The sequence below is a fragment of the Oncorhynchus masou genome, chromosome 29 (assembly GCF_036934945.1).
Source record: "Oncorhynchus masou masou isolate Uvic2021 chromosome 29, UVic_Omas_1.1, whole genome shotgun sequence".
Taxonomy (NCBI): Eukaryota; Metazoa; Chordata; class Actinopteri; order Salmoniformes; family Salmonidae; genus Oncorhynchus; species Oncorhynchus masou.
Genome location: NC_088240.1, coordinates 17,958,067 through 17,971,955, shown reverse-complemented (window position 1 = coordinate 17,971,955; position 13,889 = coordinate 17,958,067). Strand labels below are relative to the sequence as shown.

General features: G+C 43.6%; 1 protein-coding gene across 1 annotated transcript in view; it reads left to right on the top strand.

The window, feature by feature from the left end:
- Window positions 1-6,286: 6,286 nt before the first annotated feature.
- The window catches only part of LOC135519094 (cholecystokinin receptor-like), a 44,151-nt gene continuing 36,548 nt past the window's right edge, over window positions 6,287-13,889 (top strand). Inside the window, exon 1 of the mRNA XM_064944152.1 lies at window positions 6,287-6,752. Coding sequence (XP_064800224.1) covers window positions 6,590-6,752 — 163 coding nt within the window. The 5' untranslated portion in view covers window positions 6,287-6,589. The remainder of the gene's footprint in view (window positions 6,753-13,889) is intronic.

Genomic DNA, 13,889 nt, shown 5'->3' with positions numbered 1-13,889 from the left:
TTACGTGCTGCTGTGTGGTTTGTTGCTAACGTTACTTTGCTACCTGCCAACTTTATAGTTTTTACTTTTTAATTATTGTTTAATATTTTTATTTTTCCCTCGCCCAACTTTTTTCATTCAACTTTTTCATCACGAAAGCTTTATCTGGACATGGTTCTACAGGACCTCCACCAGCCGAAGATAAATAGTAACATTAACATTATGCCTTCTAATTGCAGTCACTGTACTCATAATATACAGGAGAACGATCGCCTTATGGTGAGCAGAGACGTGCTGCAAGCCCAGCTTCAGATGCAATAGTTAGGCCGAGGGTCATTTAAGTGTAGGAAAGGATGAAACAGCGTCTGTGCCACTAATAAGTACAGATAGTAATAGCAATGCCCTCGCACAGTCCCCACAGACGGATCATTTTCTCATGGCTTCTGAAAGGAAATGCTGTAGCCTTCTCTGGTCTCTCCTCTACCCGTTACGGGGTCTGAGACACCAAAGCCTCCCACCATTAGCTCTGACAAATTAAAAACCCTAGTCATTGGCGCCTCCATTAGATGTATTAGAATCATCCAGGGGACAGGGCTACCGACGTTAAGGCTAATCTGAAGATGGTGCTGGCTAAGGCTAAAACTGGCGTTTAGGAGGTATAGGGATATTGTTATCCACGTCGGCACCAACAATGTTAGGATGAAACAGTCAGAGGTCACCAAGCGCAACATAGCTTCAGCGTGTAAATCAGCTAGAAAGATGTGTCGGCATCGAGTAATTGTCTCTGGCCCCCTCCCAGTTAGGGGGAGTGATGAGCTCTACAGCAGAGTCTCACAACTCAATCACTGGTTGAGAACTGCTTTCTGCCCCTCCCAAAAGATTGAATTTGTAGATAATTGGCCCTCTTTCTGGGACTCACTCACAAACATGACCAAGCCTGGCCTGCTGAGGAGTGACGGACTCCATCCCAGCTGGAGGAGTGCTCTCATCTTATCTATGAACATAGACAGGGCTCTAACTCCCCTAGCTCCACAATGAGATAGAGTGCAGGCCAGGCAGCGGGCTGTTAGCCAGCCTGCCAGCTTAGTGGAGTCTGCCACTAGCACAGTCAGTGTAGTCAGCTCAGCAATCCTCATTGAGACCATGTCTGTTCCTGGATCTAGGTTGGGCAAAACTAAACATGGCAGTGTTTTGCTCTAGCAATCTCACTGGAATAAAGACCTCCTCCAGTCCTGTCATTATTTAAAGAGATTGTGATATCTCACATATCAAAATAGGGCTATGTAATGTAAGATCCCTCACTTCCAAGGCAGTTATAGTCAATGACCTAATCACTGATCATAATCTTGATGTGATTGGCCTGACTGAAACATAGCTTATCCCGCAAAGGTGGAGGTGTTGTTAACATTTACTATAGCAAATTTAAAATAATAAAAAAACAAATTACTGCTTTTTCGTCTTTTGAGCTTCTAGTCATGAAATCTATGCAGCCTACTCAAATCACTTTTTATAGCTACTGTTTACAGGCCTCCTGGGCCATATACAGCGTTCCTCACTGAGTTCCCTGAATTCATATCGGACCTTATAGTCATGGCAGATAATATTGACATTTTTGATGACTTTAATATTCACATGGAAAAGTCCACATACCCCACTCCAAAAGGCTTTCAGAGCCAATCATTGACTCAGTGGGTTTTGTTCAACATGTCTCCGGACCTACTCACGGCCACAGTCATACTCTGGACCTAGTTTTGTCCCGTGGAATAAATATTGTGGATCTTAATGTTTTTCCTCATAATCCTGTACTATCGGACCACCATTTTATTACGTTTGCAATCACAACAAATAATTTGCTTCGACCCCAACCAAGGATCATCAAAAGCCGTGCTATAACTTCTCGGACAACCCAAATATTCCTAGATGCCCTTCCAGACTCCCTCCACCTACCCAAGGATGTCAGAGTACAATAATCTGTATAACGACCTAACTGAGGAACTAAATTTAACCTTGCGTAATACCCTAGATGCAGTAGCGCCCCTGAAAACAAAAAACATTTGTTATAAGAAACTAGCTCTCTGGTATACAGAAAATACCAGAGTCCTGAAGCAAGCTTCCAGAAGATTGGAACGGAAATGGCGCTGCACCAAGCTGGAAGTCTTCTGATTAGCTTGGAAAGACAGTACCGTGCAGTATCGAAGAGCACTGACTGCCGCTCCATCATCTTATTTTTCAACTTCATTGAGGGGAATAAGAACAATCCTAAAAGTATTTTTGTTGCTGTCGCAAAGCTAACTAAAAAGCAGCATTCCGCAAGAGAGGATGGCTTTCTCTTCAGCAGTGAACAATTCATGAACTTCTTTGATGAAAAGATCATGATCATTAGAAAGCAATTACAGACTCCTCTTTAAATCGGCGTATTTCTCCAAAGCTCAGTTTTCCTGAGTCTGCACAACACTGCCAGGACCTGGGATCAGGGGAGACACAGGTTTTTTATACAATATATAATTAACACATTGATGAAAATTGTCATGGCCTCTAAACCTTCAAGCTGCATACTGGACCCTTTCCAACTACACTACTGAAAGAGATGCTTCCTGTGCTTCGACCTCCTATGTTGAACATAATAAACGGCTCTCTATCCACCGGATGTGAACCAAACTCACTAAAAGTGGCAGTAATAAAGCCTCTCTTGAAACAGCCAAACCTTGACCCAAAAATTTAAAAAACGATTGGCCTATATTGAATCTCCCATTCCTCTCAACATTTTTTGAAAAAGCTGTTGCCCAGCAACTCACTGCCTTCATGAAGACAAACAATATATACGAAACGCTTCAGTCTGGTTTTAGACCCCATCATAGCACTGAGACTGCACTCATGAAGGTGGTAAATTACCTTTTAATGGCGTCAGACCAAGGCTCTGCATCTGTCCTCGTGCTCCTAGACCTCAGTGCTGCTTTTGATACCATCAATAACCACATTCTTTTGGAGAGATTGGAAACCCAAATTGGTCTACATGGACAAATTCTGGCCTGGTTTAGATCTTATCTGTCGGAAAGATATCAGTTTGTCGCTGTGGACTATAAATCTCAGTGTTTTGTCAAGGTTCCGTTTTAGGACCACTATTGTTTTCACTGTATATTTTACCTCTTGGTGATGTAATTCGGAAACATAAAGTAACTTTCATCACTATGCAGACAATACAGAGCTGTACATTTCGATGAAACATGGTGAAGCCCCAAAAATTGCCCTCCCTGGAAGCCTGTGTTTCAGACATGTCGTGTCTTTACTATGGTTAAATGAGATGACATGCTATTTTCAAATCGATTACCTAAAGTTTAATTATTTGATTTGATGAATTAGGCAATAACTAACTTATTAGGAATCCAGGGCAACACAGACGAATAAGTGGATATAGAGCAGCTATCTCTCTTAAAGATCTGAAGCTCTTTAATATCAATAGCAGTCAATCATTAAGTCAAGGGCTGAATTCAAGGTTTTACTGCCAACCTACAAAGCATTACATGGGCTTGCTCCTACCTATCTTTCCGATTAGGTCCTGCTGTGCATACCTACACGTACGCTACGGTCACAAGACGCAGGCCTCCTTATTGTCCCTAGACTTTCTAAGCAAACAGCTGGAGGCAGGTTTCTTCTATATAGCTCCAGTTTTATGGAATGGTCTGCCTATCCACATGAGAGATGCAGACTCAGTCTCAACCTTTAAGTCTTTATTGAAGACTCATCTCTTCAGTTGCTCCTATGATTGAGTGTAGTCTGGCCTAGGGGTGTGAAAGTGAACGGAATGGCACTGGGGCGACGAACCACCCTGCTGTCTCTACCTGGCCGGTTCCCCTCTCTGCACTGAGATTCTCTGCCTCTAACCTTATTACCGGGGCTGAGTCACTGGCTTACTGTTGCTCTTCCATGCCGTCCCTAGGAGGGGTGCGTCACCTGAGTGGGTTGAGCCACTGACGTGATCTTCCTGTCCGGGTTGGTGCCCCCCTTGGGTTCGTGCCTTGGGGGAGATCTTTGTGGGCTAAACTCAGCCTTGTCTCAGAGTAGTAAGTTGGTGGTTGAAGATATCCTTCTAGTGGTGTGCTGTGCTTTGGCAAAGTGGGTGGGGTTATATCTTGCTTGGTTGGCCCTGTCCACAGTGTCTCCCAACCCCTCCTGTCTCAGCCTCTAGTATTTATGCTGCAATAGTTTGTGTCGGGGAGCTAGGGATCAGTCTGTTACATCTGGAGTATTTATCCTGTCTTTTCGGATGTCCTGTGTGAATTTAAGTATGCTCCCGCTAACTCTCGCTCTCTTTCTCTCTTTTCTCTCTTCTCTCGGAGGAACTGAGCCCTAGGACCATGCCTCAGGATTACCTGGCCTGATGACTCCTTGCTGTCCCCAGTCCACCTAGTCGTGCTGCTAGTCCAGTTTCAACTGTTCTACCTGCAGGTATAGAACCCTGATCTGTTCACAGGACGTGCTGCCTTGTCCCGGACCTGCTGGTTTCGACTCTCTCTCTCTACCACACCTGCTGTCTCTAACTCTGAATGATCGGCTATGAAAAGCCAACTGACATTTACTTCTGAGGTGCTGACCTGTTGCACCCTCTACAACCACTGTGATTATTATTATTTGACCCTGCTGGTCATCTATGAACATTTGAACATCTTGGCCATGTACTGTTATAATCTCCACCCGGCACAGCCAGAAGAGGACTGGCCATCCCTCAGATCCTGGTTTCTCTCTAGGTTTCTTTCTAGGGAGTTTTTCCTAGCCACCGTGCTTCTACATCTGCATTGCTTGCTGTTTGGGGTTTTAGTCTGGGTTTCTGTACAGCACTTTGTGACATCTGCTGATGTAAAAAGGGCTTTATAAATACATTTGATTGATTGATGAGTTGTTTATCTCACAAAAGTAGTGCACTGGGCCTTTACTTGTGTTGGAAGACCGATTATAGACATCTGTAGCACAGGCAGAACAGTATAATGAAGAACCGTATCTTGCAGGATTCAATAGTTGTAAGACTTGTTGCCCTGTACCTTTCTCTGGAATTATTTCTTTGTTATTTTACCAGGTAAGTTGACTGAGAACATATTCTCATTAACAGCCTGGGGAATAATGAGCCAATTGTAAACTGGGGATTATTAGGTGACCATGATGGTTTGAGGGCCAGATTGGGAATTTAGCCAGGACACTGTGGTTAACACCCCTACAATAAGTGCCATGGGATCTTTAATGACCTCAGAGAGTCAGGACACCCTTTTAACACCCCACCCTACACAGGGCAGTGACCCCAATCACTGCACAGTGACCCCAATCACTGCCCTAGGCCATTGGGATATTTTATTTTAGGCCAGAGGAAAGAGTGCCTCCTACTGGCCCTCCAACACCACTTCCAGCAGCATCTGGTCTCCTATCCAGGAACTGACCAGGACCAACCCTGCTTAGCTTCAGAAGCAAGCCAGCAGTGGTATGCAGGGTGGTATGCTGCTGACTAATGGAATCCAGAAAGAACACATCCTGTCCTAAAACATTTACATCAAAAGGTGCAAAGTTATGGTCAAAGACACAAAACATCCACATCAATTAGATGTTGTTCTTGATCCAATAACATGGAAAACAACCACTTTTTGTGCAGTATTAATTTACCATCCTTACGAACCATAAATGTACATTACTGTATTGTACATTTGCTGGTAATCTAAGTTTGTACGGTGGACTTTTCATCACCATAAATAAAAACAATGCACAATACAGTAATTGAGTACATTGAGACAAAGTGGTTGTGTGATGATCTGGCTTAGTTGGTAGAGTATGGCCCTTGCAATGCTAGGGTTGTGGGTTTAATTCCCATGGGGGACCAGTATGGAAAATGTATGCACTCACTATTATATGTTGCTCTGGATAAGAGTGTCAATGGAAAAGGAATGACTAGACCATTATAGCTTTCACATTGAAATAAGATGCATTTGCAAAGTATTTTTTTTTAAACTGGAAAACAATATTTTTATATTCCACACACATTATCAGATTAACTGTTTTGTACAGATAATTATCAGACTCAAATTACAAAAGCTGGTAAACACTCAAATACATGTAGTTATTTTTTTCTCACACACAAGTAGTGCTTTACTGGTCCTGTATTAGCGACAAATACAGACATCTTCTGTGCGGTCAATTAAAAAAAATGCTGAATCCACCACTGCATCCAAACGCAGCACCCCCACCCCCAAACTACTCCCCCCACCTTCCCACGCACTCAGCTGTCCCCCATAACCTCACCGCTGCAGTCCGAGACACAGTCACCAGCGAGGCGCAGCGGAAAGGTGGGATCCCCGAACCTACAGCAAAGCAGAGATCCTTTCAACTCCGGGGTGAAAACTGTCAACTGGAAACTTCAAGGATGCCCACTAAATGGTTAAAGTAGAACTATACTTTGGAACATCTACAGACAAAGTAAGCAATCATTTGGTTGGATAATTTTGGGAAAGAATTAGACCACTTAAAAATATTTTGGTGGATTTCTATGGGACGCAGTCATTTGACCAAAACAGATGCTCGCACATAGCACGAATATAATGTGCACTTCTGACATTTTTCTTTAACCCTCAAAATGGATTTACGAACACTGAACGAGACCTCTACGTTCTTGGAGTGTGTGGGAGCGCAAGGCGCTGCATCAAACAGAACAATGAACGTCAGTCTGGGACTCACAAACATCACCACCTGTGGAAACGAGTCCGTGGTGCTCAAACCGCAGCATGTCAAACAGAAAGGTGAGGAGCAGGGCCACCTATATTTATGTTTATTCATAAACCTAAACTAAGTGATCAAACACGGAAAAAACGATACACAAAAGCAGTGCTTTGGTTTGTTATGAACTGGATTCGTCCTGACATTCGTGATTTTCTTGTTTCTAGTTGTTTATTATTATTTGTGTACTTGTAAGACATGTTTACTGCATTGTTGGGAGCTGGTAACACAAGCATTTCGCTGCAACCCCTATAACATCTGCTACATTGTTTACGCGACCAATAGGCCTACAGTTTGATTTGAACAACCTTTTCATTTTCGTCAATCTGACACAAAATCCAGTTCACCAGCAATAGGCGCTCAAACTACAGATTCCTTGATATTTCGTTTATCGATAGGCCCATTCCAAATATCGAAGTTAATCCGAGCCTGAAACAAAACAAAACAATTTTACAAAAAAGTTAATCATTATTACATGCGTAATGCAAATGCAAATGTTTCCATGATGCTATTCCATAAATGTATTTAATAAATCAAATTATATATAATAGAATCATGAATTGGTTGCAATTAATAACATTTAAAAGGGCTGGAACATAATGATTGCTACAGTAATCAATGTCCCCTATCTTTCTAAGAATTGTAGGTCAACCCGAGTGCAGATGCAAAGACTTCTCCACAAAATAATTACAATAGCTCTAGTCTAGTGTGTTTTCATACAGTGTGTCTCTGTCTCTGTGTGTGGTTGTGTGTGTGTGCATGTATATATGTGTGTGTGTGTGTGTGTGTGTGTGTGTGTGTGTGTGTGTGTGTGTGTGTGTGTGTGTGTGTGTGTGTGTGTGTGTGTGTGTGTGTGTGTGTGTGTGTGTGTGTGTGTGTGTGTATGAGTGTGTGCGCAGTGATGTAGCTAATTAATTTAGCAGCAGAAAAAGCAACAGCGCATTAAGCACTCATGTATCCAATCTAGTCACAACGAATCCCAATGCTGGAGAACATTACACTCATTCAGAAAGGAAATCGTCACTCCTGGAAATACACCCCTATCCCCCTTTAAAACCATGACTACCACCCATCCTTAAAGAAATTGTTGACAGACATTACTACTGCAATATTTAGCCTAAATGAAGCCAATCTCCAGTGCAGTCAGGAGACTGAAGCTTTGTGGCTGCTCCACAAGGTCAGCATTGCACTTTATCAATCTGGAAAACTCAATGTTCGAGCTGTATCTGTCCACTTCGAACAAGGTGGCTTTTTCCCATGCTCATTTTGATCTGTTGTCTAGAGCAAGGGCAGTGTGTGTGTGTGTGTGTGTGTGTGTGTGTGTGTGTGTGTGTGTGTGTGTGTGTGTGTGTGTGTGTGTGTGTGTGTGTGTGTGTGTGTGTGTGTGTGTGTGTGTGTGTGTGTGTGTGTGTGACCGTCTCTCAGATCAGATATTCCACTGTGGCGGGACATTTGATAGCTTGAGAATTTCCCAAAGAGAGCAATCCCTTCCAGCTCCTCCATCCATCCTTCTATCATTGAATGATATTGACATGCTGCTGTACCGTATTGAAAATTAACTCTGAATAACTATGAGAAACGGGTTGGTGTCAGGTGTCTGAGAAATGTAATCAGAGAAATGATTTTGACATACGAATAAGGTTGTGATACAAAACCATTATCCTTACAAACCAAGAATTATCAGGACATGATGGCTTCTTGTCAAACAGGAGTGGAGGTGAATTGTACACCGCACCAACCAGAATAGATTAAGGGAGAGGGAATGTTGGTTAGAAATAATTATTGGGAATCAGATCGTTAATTGATTTGAGGCTATATCTACTCAGCATGGATACCAGCCTTTATGCAACTGGCCCATCAAATCAAATTGTATTAGTCACATGAGCTGAATACAACAGGTTACCTTACTGTGAAATGCTTACTTGCGAGCCCCTAACCAACAGTTAAAAAAATGTCGGAGGTATCGGTTAGTTGAGGTAATATGTTCATGTAGGAGTTATTAAAGTGACTATGCATGGATCATAATAACAGAGAGTAGCAGCGTCATAAAAGTGGGTGGGACAAATAGTCTTGGTAGCAATTTGCTTAGATGTTCAGGATGTTCGGGAGTCTTACATGCTGACCAGACCGGACACGTCGCGTGCGTGAGCGTCACAAAATACATTTAGAAATCCATGTTATTCAATTATTGTACCCACACTGCTCGCGCGCCAACGAGCGTCTGCGACGCCAAGGGCTAAAATAGAAGTCGTTCCTATTTCTGACGCAGATCACGCTGAAAGTCATCTCCTCATTGGTTTATAGAAGCAGGTACCCACGTGCCATCTCCTCATTGGTTATACGCACGTGGGTGATTGAAAGATGAACTTTGTTGCCGGATGTCGTGGTAATACTATGAAAGTTTAGATGCAATCACCATATAAGTTCAAAGATGAAAAAGCCTGGAAGGAGGAGAGATGACTAGAAACGATTTGGTTGGCCGTTTTATGTGTAATTGTCGGAGTAGAGGTCCTTGTGCAATTCAGGTAAAATAACAACTCAATGTTTATATCCCAGGACAAATTAGCTAGCAAGTGCAAGCTAACTAGCTAAATTGCCATACATGTTTAATGCTTTTCGAACAGTCCCCAAATTAATGTCATTGGTTCAGAGTTTGTTTTGATATTTTAACCTGCGTGTCGTGATCGCGTTTGTTGTTGGGGGCCAAAATACATTTATGCACGATAGCGCACACGCGCGCAGCCGGTTTGTGTTTCATGTTATTTCTTGGGTATAAAAACTGTTTAGAAGCCTCTTGGACATAGACTTGGCACTCCGGTACCACTTGCCGTGTGGTAGCAGGGAAAACAGTCTATGACTAGGGTGGCTGGAGTCTTTGACAATATTTAAGGCCTTCCTCTGACACCGCCTGGTGTAGAGGTCCTGGATGGCAGGCAGCTTATTCCCAGTGATGTACTGGGCCGTATACACTACCCTCTGTGGTGCCATGCGGTCAGGGGCCAAGCAGTTGCCATACCAGGCAGTGATGCAACCAGTCAGGATGCTCTCGATGGTGCAGCTGTAGAACTTTTTGAGGATCTCAGGACCCATGCCAAATCTTCTCAGTCTCGTGAGGGGGAAAAGGTTTTGTCGTGCCGTCGTCACGGCTGTCTTGGTGTGCTTGGATTAGAGGTTGACCGATTAATTGGCATGACTGATTTAATTAGGGCCGATTTCAAGTTTTCATAACAATCAGTAATCAGGCTTTTTGGACAACGATTATGGCAGATTACATTGCAATCCATGAGGAAATTGTGTGGCAGGCTGACCACCTGTTAAGCAAATGCAGCATCAAAAGGACCTTGTGGCTGCAAGGAGCCATTGTATGTTGCTAACTAGCATTAAACTTATCTCATAAAAAACAATCAATCTTCACATAACTAGTGATTAACTACACATGGTTGATGATATTACTAGGTTAAGTAGCTTGTCCTGCGTTGCATATAATCAATGCGGTGCCTGTTAATTTATCATCGAATCACAGCCTACTTCTACTTCGCCAAACGGGTAATGTTTTAACAAAAACGCATTGCAAAAAAACCCACAATCTTTGCACAAATGTAGCTAACCATAAACATAAAAACATAAACACCATAAATACAAATGGTATAGAGAGAAATAGTTGACGCACAATAATTCCTATAATAACTACAACCTAAAACTTCTTAACTGGGAATATTGAACCACCAGCTTTCATATGTTCTCATGTTCTGAGCAAGGAACTTAAACGTTAGCTTTTTTACATGGCACATATTGCACTTTTACTTTCTTCTCCAACACTATGTTGTTTTTGCATTATTTAAACCAAATTGAACATGTTTCATTATTTATTTGAGACGAAATAGATTATATTATATTAAGTTAAAATTGTGATTATTATAAATAAATAAATATATATATTATTTGGTATCGGCTTTTTTTGGTCCTCCAATAATCGGTATTGGTGTTGAAATATCATATTCGGTCGACCTCTAGCTTGAACCATGTTAGTTTGTTGTTGATGTGGACACCAAGGAACTTGAAGCTCTCAACCTGCTCCACTGCAGCCTCGTCAATGAGAATGTGGGCATGCTCGGTCCTCTTTTTCCTGTAGTCCACAATCATCTCCTTTGTCTTGATCACATTGAAGAAGAGGTTGTTATTCTGGCACCACATGGCCAGGTCTCTGACCTCCTCCCTATAGGCTGTCTCATCATTGTCGATGATCAGGCCTACCACTGTTGTGTCATCGGCAAACTTAATGATGGTGTTGGAGTCGTGCCTGGCCGTGCAGTCACGAGTGAATAGGGAGTACAGGAGGGGACTGAGCATGCACCCCTGAGGGGCTCCTGTGTTGAGGATCAGGGTGGCGGATGTGTTGTTACCTACCCTTACCACCTGGGGGCGGCCCTTCAGGAAGTGAGTGTGTATGTAGTGTGGTGTGTGTGTGTTGTGATGTGTGTTTTGTGTGGTGTATGTGTTTGACCAGCACTCTGTCAACAACAGCAGTTGGTACAAACTGAGGCTGTGTACAGAGACGGGAGAGTCTTAAGCCTGAGGAGGCCCTTCACTGCCCTGTATGTAACACACACTATATTTAGCATGCCCCTCAGAATCACACACATTATCCGACACACACTGATGGGGAATATCCAAGACCGCAGCTGCTGCCATCATCTTTAGTCACTCAGTCACCCTAACACTTGCTCACTTTCTCACTCAACCACTCTAATCTGTTTCTCTCACTTTCTCTTTGTCCCTGTGTATTCTGGTATTTATAGAGCAGTAGACTGAAGTAGGCAGGCAGACAAACAGACAGTGCTGTATGCTGGTGGAATCTCATAGAGGGTTGAGTGATTTCATAGCAAGCCAAGCCTCCTTGACCAGAGGACTAGAGGTTCAGCTCTAACAGACTCAGATGACTCCCACATGCTTCAAGCCCTCTTGTCATTGTGAAGCAGACAGTCATACTTGATTTAAGCTCTTTTTTGCAGGGCTGGGATGGATTCCATTTCAATTCAGTCAATTCAGGTGAGAAATTGAAAATTAATTTGACTGCAAATTACCCTTTGTTTTCAAATCCGATTCTGAAATAAATTAATGAAATTTCAATACATTTTGTGAATCAATGGAGTAGAAATGTAGTTGAGCCTGGTTTGTGCTAAGGTAACTCCTCCCATCATGCATGACTAGGTGCTGCAACAGCATGAGCTATCATATCAAAAGACGTAACTCCTGACAAGTCATCTAACACGGCTATAACACAGCAACTCAGGTCGCCTGGAAACCCTTCTCACTAGCTGTAGTACATCACAACATACAATAAGACAGTCTTATAGCAGGTCATAAAGTGATTATTATCTCTTATGGAAGTGCTTGACAGTTGTCACCTGTCGTATCATGCTTATGACATTGTAAAGTAGGCTGGATGACAGATGATCACTGTGGTACATTTTTTATTAAAATAATAAAACCTATCCCAGTAAAAAGTGTCTGCTAGCCCCAGTGCACTCATATTGCTGAAGAGTAATGTTTATTCTTATTGCACATTGTTCAGTATATGTGGTAATAAGGTGGATGTGACAAGCAGTGACAAAGACAAGCTAGAGACGGTACCAAAGACAGGCTAGAGACAGTGCCAAAGGCAGGCTAGAGATGGTACCAAAGACAGGCTAGAGACAGTGCCAAAGACAGGCTAGAGACAGTGCCAAAGACAGGCTAGAGACAGTGCCAAAGACAGGCTAGAGACAGTGACAAAGACAATCTGGAGACAGTGCCAAAGGCAGGCTAGAGATAGTGACAAAGACAGGCTAGAGACAGTGCCAAAGGCAGGCTTGAGACAGTGCCAAAGGCAGGCTAGAGACAGTGCCAAAGACAGGCTCGAGACAGTGCCAAAGACAGGCTAGAGACAGTGGCAAAGACAGGCCAGAGACAGTGACAAAGACAAGCTAGAGACAGTGCCAAAGACAGGCTAGAGACAGTGCCAAAGGCAGGCTAGAGACAGTGCCAAAGACAGGTTAGAGACAGTGCCAAAGACAGACTAGAGACAGTGCCAAAGGCAGGCTAGAGACAGTGCCAAAGGCAGGCTAGAGACAGTGCCAAAGACAGGCTCGAGACAGTGCCAAAGGCAGGCTAGAGACAGTGCCAAAGACAGGCTAGAGACAGTGACAAAGACAGGCTAGAGACAGTGCCAAAGACAGGCTAGAGACAGTGACAAAGACAAGCTAGAGACAGTGCCAAAGACAGGCTAGAGACAGTGCCAAAGGCAGGCTAGAGACAGTGCCAAAGACAGGCTAGAGACAGTGGCAAAGACAGGCCAGAGACAGTGACAAAGACAAGCTAGAGACAGTGCCAAAGACAGGCTAGAGACAGTGCCAAAGGCAGGCTAGAGACAGTGCCAAAGACAGGTTAGAGACAGTGCCAAAGACAGGTTAGAGACAGTGCCAAAGACAGACTAGAGACAGTGCCAAAGACAGGCTAGAGACAGTGCCAAAGACAGGCTCGAGACAGTGCCAAAGGCAGGCTAGAGACAGTGCCAAAGACAGACTAGAGACAGTGCCAAAGACAGACTAGAGACAGTGCCAAAGACAGGCTAGAGACAGTGCCAAAGACAGGCTCGAGACAGTGCCAAAGGCAGGCTAGAGACAGTGCCAAAGACAGGCTAGAGACAGTGACAAAGACAGGCTCGAGACAGTGCCAAAGGCAGGCTAGAGACAGTGCCAAAGACAGGCTAGAGACAGTGACAAAGACAAGCTAGAGACAGTGCCAAAGACAGGCTAGAGACAGTGCCAAAGGCAGGCTAGAGACAGTGCCAAAGACAGGCTAGAGACAGTGACAAAGACAAGCTAGAGACAGTGCCAACGACAGGCTAGAGACAGTGCCAAAGGCAGGCTAGAGACAGTGCCAAAGACAGGCTAGAGACAGTGGCAAAGACAGGCCAGAGACAGTGCCAAAAACAGGCTAGAGACAGTGCCAAAGGCAGGCTAGAAACAGTGCCAAAGACAGGTTAGAGACAGTGCCAAAGACAGACTAGAGACAGTGCCAAAGGCAGGCTAGAAACAGTGCCAAAGACAGGCTATCGGTCACAAGTAGAATCCTCCTAGGTTCCAAATGGCACCCTGTCCCCTATATAAAGCTCTATG